This window comes from Hyperoodon ampullatus (assembly GCF_949752795.1).
Source record: "Hyperoodon ampullatus genome assembly, chromosome: 8".
Lineage (NCBI taxonomy): Eukaryota > Metazoa > Chordata > Mammalia > Artiodactyla > Ziphiidae > Hyperoodon > Hyperoodon ampullatus.
In genome coordinates, this window is record NC_136921.1 from 92,854,547 (window position 1) to 92,869,380 (window position 14,834).

At 39.2% G+C, this 14,834-nt stretch overlaps 1 protein-coding gene across 7 annotated transcripts in view; it reads left to right on the top strand.

The window, feature by feature from the left end:
* The window catches only part of OSBPL6 (oxysterol binding protein like 6), a gene marked incomplete at its 5' end in the record, with an annotated part of 90,618 nt that overhangs the window by 65,315 nt on the left and 10,469 nt on the right, over positions 1-14,834 (top strand). For 6 of the 7 annotated variants that reach the window (XM_079710148.1, XM_079710149.1, XM_079710150.1 and 3 more), the window contains 6 exons: positions 3,801-3,908; positions 5,571-5,708; positions 11,787-11,874; positions 12,683-12,936; positions 13,695-13,832; positions 14,176-14,239. In XM_079710148.1, the coding sequence (XP_079566274.1) occupies positions 3,801-3,908; positions 5,571-5,708; positions 11,787-11,874; positions 12,683-12,936; positions 13,695-13,832; positions 14,176-14,239 (790 nt within the window). The remainder of the gene's footprint in view (positions 1-3,800; positions 3,909-5,570; positions 5,709-11,786; positions 11,875-12,682; positions 12,937-13,694; positions 13,833-14,175; positions 14,240-14,834) is intronic. The other variant, XM_079710154.1, reaches the window with a different exon arrangement.

Genomic DNA, 14,834 nt, shown 5'->3' on the forward strand with positions numbered 1-14,834 from the left:
GACACAGGATGTAGAGTATGTTCCCATTAAATAATGTGGAAAATTCATAAAAAAAAAAGCTAGAAAGAACTATACCAAGCTACCAGGCTTCCCTGGTGGTGCAGTGGTTAAGAATCCGCCTGCCAATGCAAGGGACATGGGTTCAAGCCCTGGTCCGGAAAGATCCCACATGCCGTGGAGCAACTAAGCCCGTGTGCCACAACTACTGAGCCTGCACTCTAGAGCCCACGAGCCACAACTACTGAGCCTGCATGCCACAACTACTGAAGTCCGCACACCTAGAGCCCGTGCTCCATAACAAGAGAAGCCACCGCAATGAGAAGCACACGCACCGCAACAAAGAGTAGCCCCCGCTCACTGCAACTAGAGAGAAAGCCCGCATGCAGCAACGAAGTCCCAATGCAGCCAAAAATAAATAAATTTAATAAAAGAAAGAAAGAAAGAAATATACCAAGCTACCAGAAATTGGTTGATTGGGTAGTAAGGTATGAATTTTAAAAAATATTTTTCTACTTTTTTGTGTTTTCCAAATACATTATAATAGTATTTTTTAAATAAAAAACAAGGTGATTTTTAAGAGATACCCAGGTTCTTGATAGCTCTAGCTTTGACAGTTTCCATACTCATATTCTCACTCCTTTTCAACCAGTTTTGCTTTTATCTGAAGGGTTTAAGTCTTCTGTTGATCCCATATTGCCATATGTCTCATATCCTTCTCCAGCCTTCAGGCTTCTATGTGTCCTTCCCAGAACCCACAGTTCCATTCAGTAAAATGCATATGCTCTGCCAGAGTCTTACCCAGTCTAAGGTAAATTCTCACCCATTGTCTGCCTAGGAGGGTGAATGGTAGTTAATAGCCAAGGAGGTGAGGATTCGGGCAATTATTTCTGGATCAGAACTTCAAGATGGTAACTTCTTTTATAGATGGGTCAGGAATTATGTGTTTCTTGGATATATTACGCTTGAATGTGTATGAGGGACATGAGGTGTGGGGAAATGAGTATACTTTGCGGAGAGTTTGTAGTACGGTCTGAACTCACTCATGAAAGCAAGTAGTGAGACTTCCTAAAGAATCTAGGCACAGTTCCTGAGCCCGAGGCTGCTTCCTGCCTGCTAGGCCTTGGCCCCGTCTGCTACTCCTGGAGCAATGTTATTACTCATCAGTTTCCATGTCTTTTCTTGCTCATGAGCTGGTGCAAGTGGCTGGCGACGTGCCTCCTTTTCCCTCGCTTCACCACTGTACAGACTCCTCGGGTGCATTCTGTATATTGTTTCTGCCATCAACTGGGCTCTTCTATGTTAATTATCGCTGATAGTGTCATTTCACTGAAGATATCCGTATACCTTGATGTTCCCAAGGATGTTTCCATAATATCATTGTAGAGAAAATAGGTGAGCTTTGGGGAGGGAAGTAACAGATGTGGTCCTGAGCACTCCCTAAACTCCCTAAGAGCGCTCATGGCGCTTGGTTGTAGCCAACTTCAAAACAGAGTGTGTGATTGAGACAAAAGGAGGAACCGTCCTGGCAAGACACACAGAAATGGGCTGTTGCATGCTCCGCATCTGCTTATACTTTCTGCCCTTGGGGTCGCCAGAGTTGGAATAGTATTTATTTCCACGCTTTTTTGTGCCACGTAACAACGTTTTTCTACCACTGCATATATATTATTAATACAATATTCCTTTAATTTTCAGCTCATTTCCTATTGATACTATCAGCTAGAGGCTACTTTGTGTGCCTTCACACACACCTGTAGGCAAGATTACATTTAATGAATACTGGATGAGATGAGAGCTTAAATGGGAATTTAACTTTCTTAAACATCCAGAGCAAACAATTCTCCAAGTTTCCTTATAAATGGGAAACTTGTGTATAAAACTCCCACCCTCTGAAAAAAACATTACTTATCCTTGCCCTTGAGTTTTTGTGGGGTTTGTTTTGTTAACTCTGTTCCAGGGGCAACAGAAGGTACAGTCCCTCTGGAGGAACCCTTAGTTGAGGTTTGTGTGAAACCCTGAAGTCATGAATGTGATTCTTCAATTAAAACCATCAAACAACCTACAACAAGGCCTCCTACTTCCTAGAGAACAAAATATATCTGGTTCCAATTGTTTCAATAACTAAGACAGCTTTCAGCACACTCGTGGACAGAAAAATAATAAAAGAACAAATAAGCATATGTAGTCACAAAGAATATGAATGATACAGTATTTTTTTTTCAAATTTCAAGTGTTCGAGATTTTGCTCCAAGAAAAATGATCCTGAGCACTTTTGCAGAATATAAAAGTATTAGGAAGCACATGGTTTATTTACTAAAAAAGTAATCATCTTTTTTCTCACTAACACATCCCTGTTTTCTCAGAGAACTGGACACATATTTCCTCCTGTCTGCAATATGACTGTAGGATCTGTGTCCACCTTTAATCCATCAATACTTGACAGCCCACAAGACCAAGTGTGTTCTGTTTTACACATATTTTACAAACTGGTTCTAAAGACTTTAAACAAAAGCCAAAAGCTGTGAGTGAACAGTTTTCTTCTTAAAAAGCAAAAGCTGGGATGAAGGGAGACGGGCTGTTCTGTGCTCCATGCCCAAGGATTCTGCACCACTCAATGCAAGTGTGAAGTTTAGCCACTGTGTAATTTATCCTGGGTGATATAATAGGTACAGAGTTATAGTTATGCTGTTACATTTGTATATATATTGGTTTACCGTAATCATCGACTCTTTACAAAGAAAAGCAGAATCCTCACTCCCTGGGGCAGATGTGCTCTTCAGTAAGTCCTGACATTTATCTTTCACTCTGAAACATTCACTTCCATCTTCTAATTGCTGGTTTCAATGGGAAGGAAAGGAGCTGTCCAGCTTTTCACTGGGCTTTGTCCTCACAAAGGTCTTTTACTTGAGACTTGGTGTAATCCAGTCAGCTACATGTGTCTTCAGTATATGGAACAGGTTCCCATGCACTCATGTGCTCCATGTGCCTCTGTCCACAGGACCCCTGTTAGGGAGCCCATGCTTATGTAAAGCTGTTCTCTTCTTGCCCCACCCTCTAAACTGGGTTGTAGCAGATGGTGTTTTACTGATGCTGACTTAGGGTGTGTTAAAAGTCATGAGATGCAGGTAGCTTGGAGTTAGTTTCCTTTTTGTGATATGTCCTTTATTAGACTTGTCGATGTTTACACTGTTCAAGGAAGGCATCTTTGGTCTACGCTTGAGTTAGTTCTGTGGTACTGTCATAGGTATTAATTATGTGCTCCTAGAAAGTGGAAAGACAACTATTTTCTTTCACCAGACTAAAATATAGCTCTAAAATATAGCTCTAGATATAAAATAAAGCCAGTTCATTGTTCATTACATTTCCAAATAATTTTTAAGATATCTGGTTTTGAAACAACTCCCAAATTTTAGAAACTAAAACCAAAAAAAAAATGGAAAGAATCAATAATTTTTAGCCTAGGGTGTAAAATGTGATATATATGTGGTGGTAGACTGGGCTTGGGTGTAACGGACCTGACTCTAAGGGAGAGAAAAGTCCATGAATCATTTTAATGAAATCCATGAACTCTTTCAACCCACTAACCTACTAAGTAGTAGTCTTATATTGCAAAAAAATGAGTGCCTTAATTCTGAGCCATTTATTTCCTTCTTACCAGAGGGATCTGGCCTATGGTGGCTCCAAAAGTTTCAGCTAAGAACATCATAAGACTTTGTTGTCTAAAGTGTACCTGTGTGCTTGTTCTGCTTTGTGCTTGCTTAACAACTTGAAATTACATATGCGGTTTTTGTTATTTTAAGGCACTCAACCAGAATGCTGAACTAAGGAGTCGGTTGAACAGAATACATTCAGAATCTATTATTTGTGATCAGGTTGTCAGTGTAAATATTATTCCTAGCCCTGATGAGGTAAGACTCATTTTTAATAGATGTAGAATACTTATTTTATAGCATCTAAATCTACTGCCTATTTTTATTTATTTTTATACAGTTCTTTCACTGCTGATACGATTCCCTGAATAAATATTGTGTTGCGGACAGTTCAGTGTTCTTTGGAGTGAAGGATGTACATGAGCTTGACATCATTGGTTATTGGTGATCAGTTGTCTATTTTTATTTATTCCATCTCATGCTACTGAATATTTATTTTGTATATACTCCAGCTTGTGAATTTTCTCTCACTCTTCATTTGAAATATTTCTTATCATCAATGGCCCATGAAATGTTGAAACAAACTCTTTCAGCTGAGAAGATGCTAAATAAAAGTTTGCTTAAGGTTTGTTTTAAAAGTCCTATCTAAGAAGAGAAGTCACCTGACCTTGCTAAGATACTACTATTAGTGCTGCTACAGCTCCTACTGATGATGATGCTAATAATTAATAGTTAACACGTGTCAAGTGAATGCTTACTGTGTGCTTGGCATCATGCTAACCCAGTTTATACATGTTATCTCATTTCACACCCCCAGCAACTCTCTGAGGTAGGTGCTATTACTCCATTTTTCAGAAGAATTTTTGAAGAAATGGTTAGAGGATAGGAGAACATTCAGTACTGGGGCTAAACTTGAGTGTTTAATTCTGTTTATAATCCTTTATAAAAGTATTATTTTTAGCCATGAGAATTTATACTTTTCAACAGTAATACACAAGGTGAGAGTTTTAACTAATACTAAGGCCATATTTGCACCAAAAATGTACATTTTTCTAGAAATCTGTGGGTGCAAGTGTTCTGCCATCTAACTGCTTAGGAAATACCATCCCCAGACAGCTTCTCTTTGATGTAAGTTACCCACCCCGTGTCCATCCACCTCCATGGGTCCCGTGATCTCTGATGACACTTATGCCTACTCAACTGCCCAGAATCTAGAGGTATTTCTAAAATTTTGTCATTCAAAAATTAGTCAACAATCTCAGTTTGAATCTTCTTTGCAACTTGAAATGTGTACTAGAATATATATATTTTAGTTCTCTTACATATTTTTCTGATTGAAACTTAAATTGTATCCTTGAAAACAATATTTATTACTTACTGAATAAAAATTCAATTTGAAATAAGGTTCAATACTCTAATCATATGTTTCATTGGATAAAATTCATGATCAAACTGGAAAATGACTTTTATATATTCCGTCTCAAAAATTAGTCTTGTAGTCTGTTTTCTTAGCATATCTCTAGTGGTTTCTACAAATACTGCTTGAGGTGTAGTGTACTGGTTAGAATATGGCTAGTTAATGACAAGCCTAAGCATATGACAAGGAACTTGTCTCCACAGTCAATTCAGGGTATTGATAGGGGCTCAACCTGTTACATTCCACTTAATATTAATTGAGCGTAGATTTAAAATCAACTCACCTTTCAGCTGCACCTTTTGGATTCTTTAGGCATATTGGAAGGAAACTTATGCAGTGGTCATTACTCAGTTGCAAGTGAAAATTAGCTGTGGTCACCACTCTTTTAACATATAGTGTGAATTTTTCTAGAAATCTGGCTAGTACGTCATGGTCTCATTTGAACAAATAGCCATTCTTACAGGGAAGAAAACGATTACACCATATACTTTTCTCTTCTGTAGGCTGGTGAGCAAATCCATGTCAGTCTCCCCCTGTCACAACCAGTAGCCAATGAGAGCCGCCTCTCCATGTCGGAGTCTGTCTCTGAGTTCTTCGATGCCCAAGAAGTGCTCCTCTCTGCAAGCTCATCAGAGAATGAGGTAAGGTTCCTTGATGCATCAACCCTAACTGCTTCTGACCATGAGTTTCAGTTAAAGAAAGTAAGACTGTGGAACTTTTTTTTTTTTTTAATATTATAGTAAGATGTCCAAATAGTAGCAAAGCCAAAAGCATGCAAACTATATGGTTTCCATTTACTGAGCCCTTAACACTGGGCACCAACTCAATAGTCACAAATTTGATGAATAAAAAGAAAGAATCAAGATTTATTCTGACTTACCAGTACAGTTCATATTTCACGGTAAACAAATAGTTGATAACAGACTCCTTTATAGAAGGAGACTAGCTAATAAATATATTAAGCATGAGAAAATAAGAAAATTACCATTCAGTTTGTACATACACACACACACACATCCATACACATGTTTACCAGAGTCAAGAATTTGAACTTAGAAGGATAATGTCTAGCGTATATCTAGTTGGCTAATTATCATTTTTGGAGGTTACCACTGGCTACCATAAAAGCTTTATTGGATTGCTTGTCATGCCTGTGAATCTTGGCAAGGTCTTGGAAACAAGAAATCTCTTCCTTGGTCAGGTTGCAGAAATTCTTTTACTGAAATTTAGTCAAGTACACTTAGAATTTTTTTTTTCATTTTTGGCATGGGAGAAGCAGCCAAAATTCTTTTCCACACAGTTGTTTAAGAATTTTGTCATTTGAGATTTCAAATCTGTACTGCATTTTTACAAAAAGGAGATGAAATAGTTGCTAAGTGTTATTTCCATATGCATAGAAAATAGATTGAAAGGAAAAATCCTGACAATTAGTAGTAGTTCTTTTTGGATGTTTGGAAGTATGAGTGATTTTAGAAACAAAAATAAGTAGAAAATAGAAAGAAAGAATGAATGCATCACTTTTCTAATGGAGAAAAGCTAAAACAGAATTCTTGTATCAGGTACTGAATTTGTTACCACATCAAGCTAGGCACTTGCCTCTCAGATTCCAAGTCATACATTAAAAGATTCACAGAAACTCCCATTCACAAGCCAGAGAACTAGTTAAATGCTAGTTCTACACTCTACCAGCATTTTTTTCTCTGACTCTCCCTTTTCTGGGCTTCCATTGCTGACCCAGTTCTTTGTCCTTATTCAAGCAGACAAACTTAACTATACATTATCTGGGCTTTGACCCATCATCTGATAAGTTTATAGCATACCCCTATGAGAGCAACCTAATTTCCCTATTTCTAGTTCTTGGGGTCACATTCAACTGGGCCCCCAGTTGCCACTTGCACCAGCCACTGGCAATGCAGAAATGAAGAGGATGTGAAGCAGGTTACATGCATGAGTCCAAGCAAGGTGGTGGTGCTACCCCCATGAACGAGTGGACCAAGTGGCCGATAGAGGGGCAAGGTCGTAGAGGACAGAGGCGCGTGGAGTTGATATCCTCACGTTAAGGCCTTGCGAGTTTATCAGACCTCCCAGTGGAGTTATCTGGCAACCTTTTGGATATTCAAGTCTACAGCTCAGGGAGAAAGCAGGTCTAAAGAGAGAGCAAGAGTCAGCTCAGGATCCACCCAACCACCTGCCTGTGAGACATTGCCACCTGGGTGCTCCACAGACTCTCTAATTCAGCATGTCCAAATGAACGAATCAGCAGCCCCCTTACACACACACGCACACACACACACCCCAAGGGGAAAAACTCAAACTTACCCATACTTCTCATATTGCTTTCCTAAGTGCTTTTCTCCCCAGTTGTTCACATCAAATACCTGAGTTGCCTCAGTATTTCCCTTCACTACCACCCACCACCCATGTTGATTTACTTATCGGGTTCTGTAATTTCTGTCACCTAAATACTCTCAGATACATACATTTTCCTAAAGCTTCACTGCTGCTACTGCAGTTCAATCCTCCGTCAGCTCCCCACCTAAATTACCCTGTCAATCTCCATAACTAGTTTGCCTGCCTCCTTTATTGCCCCCTCGAATCCATTTTCCACTGGGCAGCCTGGCTCATCTTTCCAAAATGCAAATCTGATGATGTCCCTATTCCCCAGTGTCCTTAGGATGACAACATAAACTCCTTAGCTATCGTACAAAGACTCATAATCTGGTCTCTGCTCTCAGCTGCAGCTTCTTGCAACCTCTCTTCTTCTGGTGCCTTCCAGAGGCCAGTGGAGTGCTTCCTGCAGTTGTCAATTTGCTCCAGACACCCCTTGTCCCTTGCTGAAATAAGGAAAGTGACTCTCTCCTACAACCCACACTGGAAAGAACTAAGCTATACATCTACTCTTTGTGACCGTATCTTACAGGTTTTCATAAAATGTCTTGTGTTTTACTTAAATCTTGCCCCTTTATCACAACACTCAGTCTTAAGTATTTGAAGAGGCTGGACCAGGAAATAAACCCAAGTGACAGGCACCTCCATATTTTCAAGGTTGCTCTTCCCCTTAGGCTAAGACTTTGTTCCTGAGGCAACCTCATCTGCCCAAGTTTCCAAGTTCCCTTGTGATGAGATGCCCCCAGAAGGCTCCTTGAGTCTCTGGACAACAGACTTGGCAAGCCCACCTGATTGGTTTACTGTACATGTGAGAATCCTAGTAGCCGCTGCAGGATGGGCTCAACTGCATATTCTGCATGACAGCTGCCAAAGGCTCTTGGGCCTCTGCATTGCTGCCCACCCTGGCTGAACACTTCCAGCGCCACGCAGTCAAATCGCTCACTCGCTTCAGTCTACTCAAAAGTCACCTTCTGAGAAGCCTACCCTGGATGCCCTACCTACAGTGTAGAGCTACCATTTCCTCCTCACCCCTGACCTTTCACATGCCTCTTCCCTTCTGATTTTTTTTCCATAATGCTTATCACTATCCAACAAAATATATATTTCGTATGTTTATTGTGTGTCTCCCCCCACTAGAGTGAGAGCAGAGATTTCACCACTCTGTCCCCAGCACTAGAACATTCTGGTGAACCAGGAACTCAGTAAATATTTGCTAACTGAATGAAGGAAAGAATGCTTATAGCTCATTACATATGATTAATCGGAGAAACATCTGGGCCTTAGCTTCTTACATTAACATTTTCCATAACTGAGAGAAAAATCTTTATGTGCTTCACTTAATGAATGTGCAACCTCTTTTAAAAAAAATGCTCTTCTTACTTCCAGAATGATCTACTTCCTTGCCTCTACTTTTAAACTTGTTTCTGCTATGCTGCAGGCCTGGTTGCAGTTAGAAAAAAATATTTCATGAACTCTTTTGAATCCCAAACCTCTTAAAGAGAAGTATTTGGCTCCAAGACTTCTTGACCATGGGAGAGAAAACAAATATATATTAATTGTTTCATTATAATATGGCAGAGCCTTAACTTTATATACAGGATAACATGAGTGGACCATAGCCAGACTGCCCAGCCTTAGCTACTGCTCACACATACGATAATACAGATCTTATTCAGGGCCCACTGTCATTGTAGAGTTCTTTTATATTCTACACAGAACTTTCTACATGGGCATGGATATTGGACTATTTCTATCATATATTAGTTTGGGTGAAATTAGAAATTGAAGAGGACTAGACTGTTTATAGCTTCTAAATGTTGGTGTAATAAACATGCATGCAACATGAATTAGGTTCAGGCAGGCATTTGTCTTCTCTAACATAATTGGATGTGATTTGCTTTTTTCAGAGAAATCACGTGGAAGAGTTTGATTTACGTTTTATTTCTATCAAGGTTTAGAATGTGGCTTTCATGGGCCTAAAGGTTTAGCCTTCCATTTAGTTGCAGTCAATGAGAACGGGAAGCCAGCTGCAGTGGGAAAATACAAATGAGAAAAAGACTTTATTCTCAATTTGCCATCTTTATAGCATTGCTCAGGGTGCAAAAGCAAAACTATCATTATTCATTTACACGAAATCATTCTGAGTATAACTCTATCTCCCTACATACATGAATTCTATTAAAAGCATCAGCAATAAATCCAGAAACCTTAAAGGCAAAGGCTGATGGTTTTTATTACATACAAATTTAAAACTCTTACATGGCCAAAAAAAAGTGGCATAAACAACATTAAAAAATAAATTGCAAACCAGAAAAAAATGCAATTTATATGACAAGCTGAAAAATGTGTGAAAGATAAGACAGCAATTTCACTAAAGATGAAATTCAAACTAGAGATCTTTTATGTGTGTTAGGTAGATACATACTAATATAGATTGATAATGAATAGTGTTTAAGTGGGTGTGAGAGAGGGATGCTCTCATGTACTGATGATGGGAACAAAGTAATACAGTACAACCTTCCAGGAGAGCAATTTGGCAACATACAGCTAAAGCCTAAAAGAGACTCATTTGACCCAGCAATTTCGCTTCTGGGAATAAACCTTAATGAAATTGCCAGACAGATTCACAGAAATATGTTTACAAGGATGTTCATCCAAGTAATGTCTATAAGTAATAAAAAATTGGAAGCCACGTGAATGCTGGTTAAATTCCTTGTGTTATATAACTGTCTAATGAAATACGCTGCCATTCCAAGTAAGGATGAAGAGCTATATTTATAAGAATGGAAGTATATTCAGAACGCTATAAAATAGTATGTAAAACAATCCCCTTTTTCAGTATCTAAAGATAAACGTATCAGTGTGTTTACATAGGCATTTTGAAATTGGGGGTGGTACCTATGAAATGGTGAAAGTGATTTCTTTTAGGTCATAGAATGGATGATTTTCATATCATCTGTTTAGCTTCATGTAATTTCTAATTTTTTACGATAAGAATGTTTTGTTTTTATGTTCAGAAAAAATACAGCATATTTCCATTTTGAAGAAAGTAAATAAGTATCAACAGCTTTCTTGCCTATAGTAGAAACATTGGTTTTCCCATTCCTCTGAATGGCTCTACAGTACTTCTCTGTTTTCTTATCTGCTGTGTCTCTAAATCCCTTTAGTGCATATGTTGCCCCTTAATTTTATTCTTTTTTTTAAAAAATTTATTTTGTCTGTGCTGGGCCTTCCTTGCGGTGCGCGGGCTTCTCTAGTTGCAGCACACGGACTCTAGGGCACATGGGCTCAGTAGTTGCAGTGCTCATGCTTAGTTACAGTATGTGGGATCTTAGTTCCCTGACCAGGAATCAGACCCGGGCCACCTACATTGGGAGCACGGAGTCTTAACCACTGGACCACCAAGGAAGTCCCTGCCCCTTAATTTTATTCTTATGTGAATTTTGGTTTCATTTTAGTTCCATGTTTCTCTCACGTAGAGAATGGCTTAATTCTCGATTTCTCCCTGTCCCTAAATCCTTCTCCCCTGCCCCCAGATAATCTGCCAAATTTTGTCCGTATACTTTAGATGTGGTTCCCAAATGCAGTTTTACTACTTGATCCTTACTGTGGCCATCTTAGTGTTATTGGTCAGTATTTCTTACCCAGATCTATGTAGGATCCTATTTATTGTCTGGCCTCCCTAGGGAAAGCTGCTGAGTATCTTCCTGAGAACTAAATATGACTGTCATTTCCTTGCATTTAATAACTCATATGATTATATTGTGAACCCTTTATGTTGACATGAAAAGCCCTTCACAGTCGGACCTCATCTCATTCGCCCTGTCCTCTATTACAGCCACTCGACTTCTTAGCACTCCTAGAATAAATGTTTCTCTCGTGGTCCTTGCCGTTGCACACTATCCCTTCTTCTTGTGCTTCTCCCCCTTTTTAACAACTGGGCAACTCCTGCATCCTCCAACACCCGGTTCAAATACTACTTCCTCCGGGCAGCCTCTCCTGACTCCTCTAGGGGGATCCATAGGGCCTCCTTTTTTGCACATTCTTACTGTGTTGAATTGAAACATTTCTGGTTATGCACTGGCCTCCCCCAGCGTCTCAGCCCAACTAAGACAGAAAGCTACTTAAAGACAGGGCTGCTTTCTGGCAATCCTACATTCTGGCTCACTGGAGACCCTCAAGTGTTCATTGCACATATGCCACATACAGTTCCCACTGTGACCTCTGCTTCTCATTTGGGCAATATCCTGTTGTTTTTCATTGTTTGATTTTTCTGAACTTTCAAGACTGAATGAGAATTCTGATCCTTTCTACGTTCTTCCCTTCCTTAGGCTTCAGATGATGAGTCATACATCAGTGATGTGAGTGATAATATATCTGAAGACAACACCAGTGTTGCAGACAACATTTCTCGGCAAAGTATGCATCCTTTGAGCTTCCAGGTGGTTCTGTCTACATGCCAAGTTACAATGCTGATGATTCAATGAACAATCATTTTGACCCCCTAGCTAATTTTTCCTTTTGCAGCTGATTGTTCAATAAATTTTTACTCATATAATCTGGTGAGGTAAATGGTTGAAAATTTTGTTAGGTAGATGGTTAAAAGAAAAAGTTTAAATATCGTATATTAACGCATATATGTGAACCTAGAAAAATGGTACAGATGAACCGGTTTGCAGGGCAGAAGTTGAGACACAGAGGTAGAGAACAAACGTATGGACACCAAGTGGGGGAAGCGGTGGGGGGTGGGGTGTGTGTGTGTGATGAATTGGGAGATTGGGATTGACATGTATACACTGATGTGTATAAAATGGATGACTAATAAGGACCTGCTGTATAAAAAAATAAATAAAATAAAATTCAAAAATTAAATAATAATAAAAGACATACAGAAAAAAAAGAAAAAGTTTAGTTCTTGGGCAAACCAAAATTTTGTGTCCTTCATATTAAATATATTTAATTTTTAGAAGTTTGACTTGTCTTTTATTGTGTAATACTTGAGTATATTTAACACTTTGTTTAAAAAAAACTGTACATTGATGTTTTGTGCATTTATCAGCAGCCTTGTATTGAAATAATTCTCTTCCCTCTTGAGAGAGTATAATGAAGGCTTAAGAAATGTATCACAATCAGAATTATTTGAAAGGGTTCCTACCCTCCCAGGTTCTGGGAAATAAGAAAAGCAAGATCTCTTTCACTGTGATTCTCATCTTTCTCCCTCTTTCAGTCTTGAACGGGGAGCTTACAGGAGGAGCCTTCCGAAATGGACGTCGAGCACGCCTGCCAGCTCCCTGTCCTGACACCAGTAACATTAACCTATGGAATATCTTAAGGAACAACATTGGTAAAGACCTGTCTAAAGTCTCCATGCCTGTGGAGCTAAACGAGCCACTCAACACTCTGCAGCATCTCTGCGAAGAAATGGAGTATAGTGAGCTTCTGGACAAGGCTTCGGAAACGGACAGTCCCTATGAGCGCATGGTAATAAATAACAGAGCAGCGCCCTTTGGAGATTTGCCAACCCTAGACCTGGGCTAAGGCAGAATTCATTATGATAGCATATTTGGTTGTTGCCTAATACTCTCACCGCATAGGTAAGAGGAATCCATTTGCATAAACCAGGCAGGGCCAAAAAGATCCAGATACCTCTACTGAAAGATACACACTTTGTGACTTATTCTTGGTTCTGGGTGGTTCTAAAGTTAGAATGTAAAGGTATCACGCTCCTTAAAGGTTTAAGACATGCCTAGCCTTGCTTTATCAGCTTTTCCTGAATGCCAGGGGAGCCCATTTGTTCAGGAACTTAGGTCTGAGAAAGTAACCTCCTGTTTGTTCTTTGCCCTGGTCTCTACTCCATGTGATTGTGGAAAACCTGACCTGCCCTCTGAAAAGCACCGCCAGCCACAACCCTCCTGCTAAGATTGTGCAAATGGCACAACCTATACACTGGCTTTCAGAACCTTTGAACTCTGTGATACTCAGGAAATTGGACAGACAGATGAATGAAGAATATTTGGCTTCAGTTGTCTGCTGGTTCCCATGCAGAGAGTTTAACCTCATTTTCAATTATCTTTTTTTCCCTATGAGTATATGAAGAGTCTGTGCAAAAAATAGAAAATGCAAATGCCATCAAATGAGCACCCACTGATGGGGGTGTATAAAATCTAGAGGAATAAGAGACAAACAGACCTGGAAGTAGTCTCTCCTATATTATTTTCCTTTCTTAAATGTTTTAACAGGTTCTTATTGCTGCATTTGCAGTTTCAGGATATTGCTCCACCTATTTCAGAGCAGGAAGTAAGCCATTCAACCCTGTCCTTGGGGAGACTTATGAATGCATTAGAGAGGACAAAGGATTCCGTTTTTTCTCAGAACAGGTAAGTCCCACTGGACTCAGTGAGTTTCTGTGTAGAAACTGTAGGAGTGCTGTTTGATGATGAAAATAGCTTTTTGATAAACATCTGATTGAGGTGGGTTATAATACTAGTTAACAGAAAATTCACTTAGCCTATCTATATAACTACAACCTCTAAATGTGTTTAAGCATGAAGTTGTAAAAGTTAAAGATTCAGTAATTTACTTACACATTTTGAGAATAATTCACTAATAGAGATGGATGAGTTGAGTAGTTTTTATTTGGAGGTAGCCAATATACGTTGTAAAAAATTATCATTTATGGAAGTTTTAACACTGATGTCATTTTTTGTTTTTAATTCCCAGGTTAGCCATCATCCACCCATTTCTGCCTGTCACTGTGAATCCAAGAATTTTGTGTTTTGGCAAGGTTTGTATTTCAATTATCACTTCAAAATCCAATTGATGAGCCTATGAGAAAGTTTCTAGTTTCCAAAGTACTCAGTTTAGATTTCTACTTTTAGAACTCAGAGAATATTGGTCGCTGGTGTGGAGTTCAGTTTGAGAAATTAGATTTCCTGATATAGAGATGGAACCATGTCATCTAGGAGATGGGATTATTTATTTAGGAAGCAAAGCCCTATGGGACAGCAGAGCTCTATGCTGACTATGCCAGCTCAGGGCTATTTCTTTACCTCATTCAACTCATTGTCTGCATCTTTAGCATGGAGGTTGTGTCTGCTGGCTTCTTGCTTCCTGAGGGTGTGCAAAGAGATCTTACTCCTCAAAGAAGGCTCTAGAACACGTCATATGTGGTCACAGTCTATTTAGGTATATATACATTGCAGTGATTTCTGGTCTTTAACTCATTGAGGCTTGGGGGTTTGAATTGAAGTCTCTACTAAATCAATACCCATTGTTCAATTAGAACGTTGCAAGCTCGCCTAGAATAAAAAGTTTCAAAACCCCTCTAGAAAGAAAAAAATATATATATGTAAATTTACCATTAAGTGTGAATAGTTCCC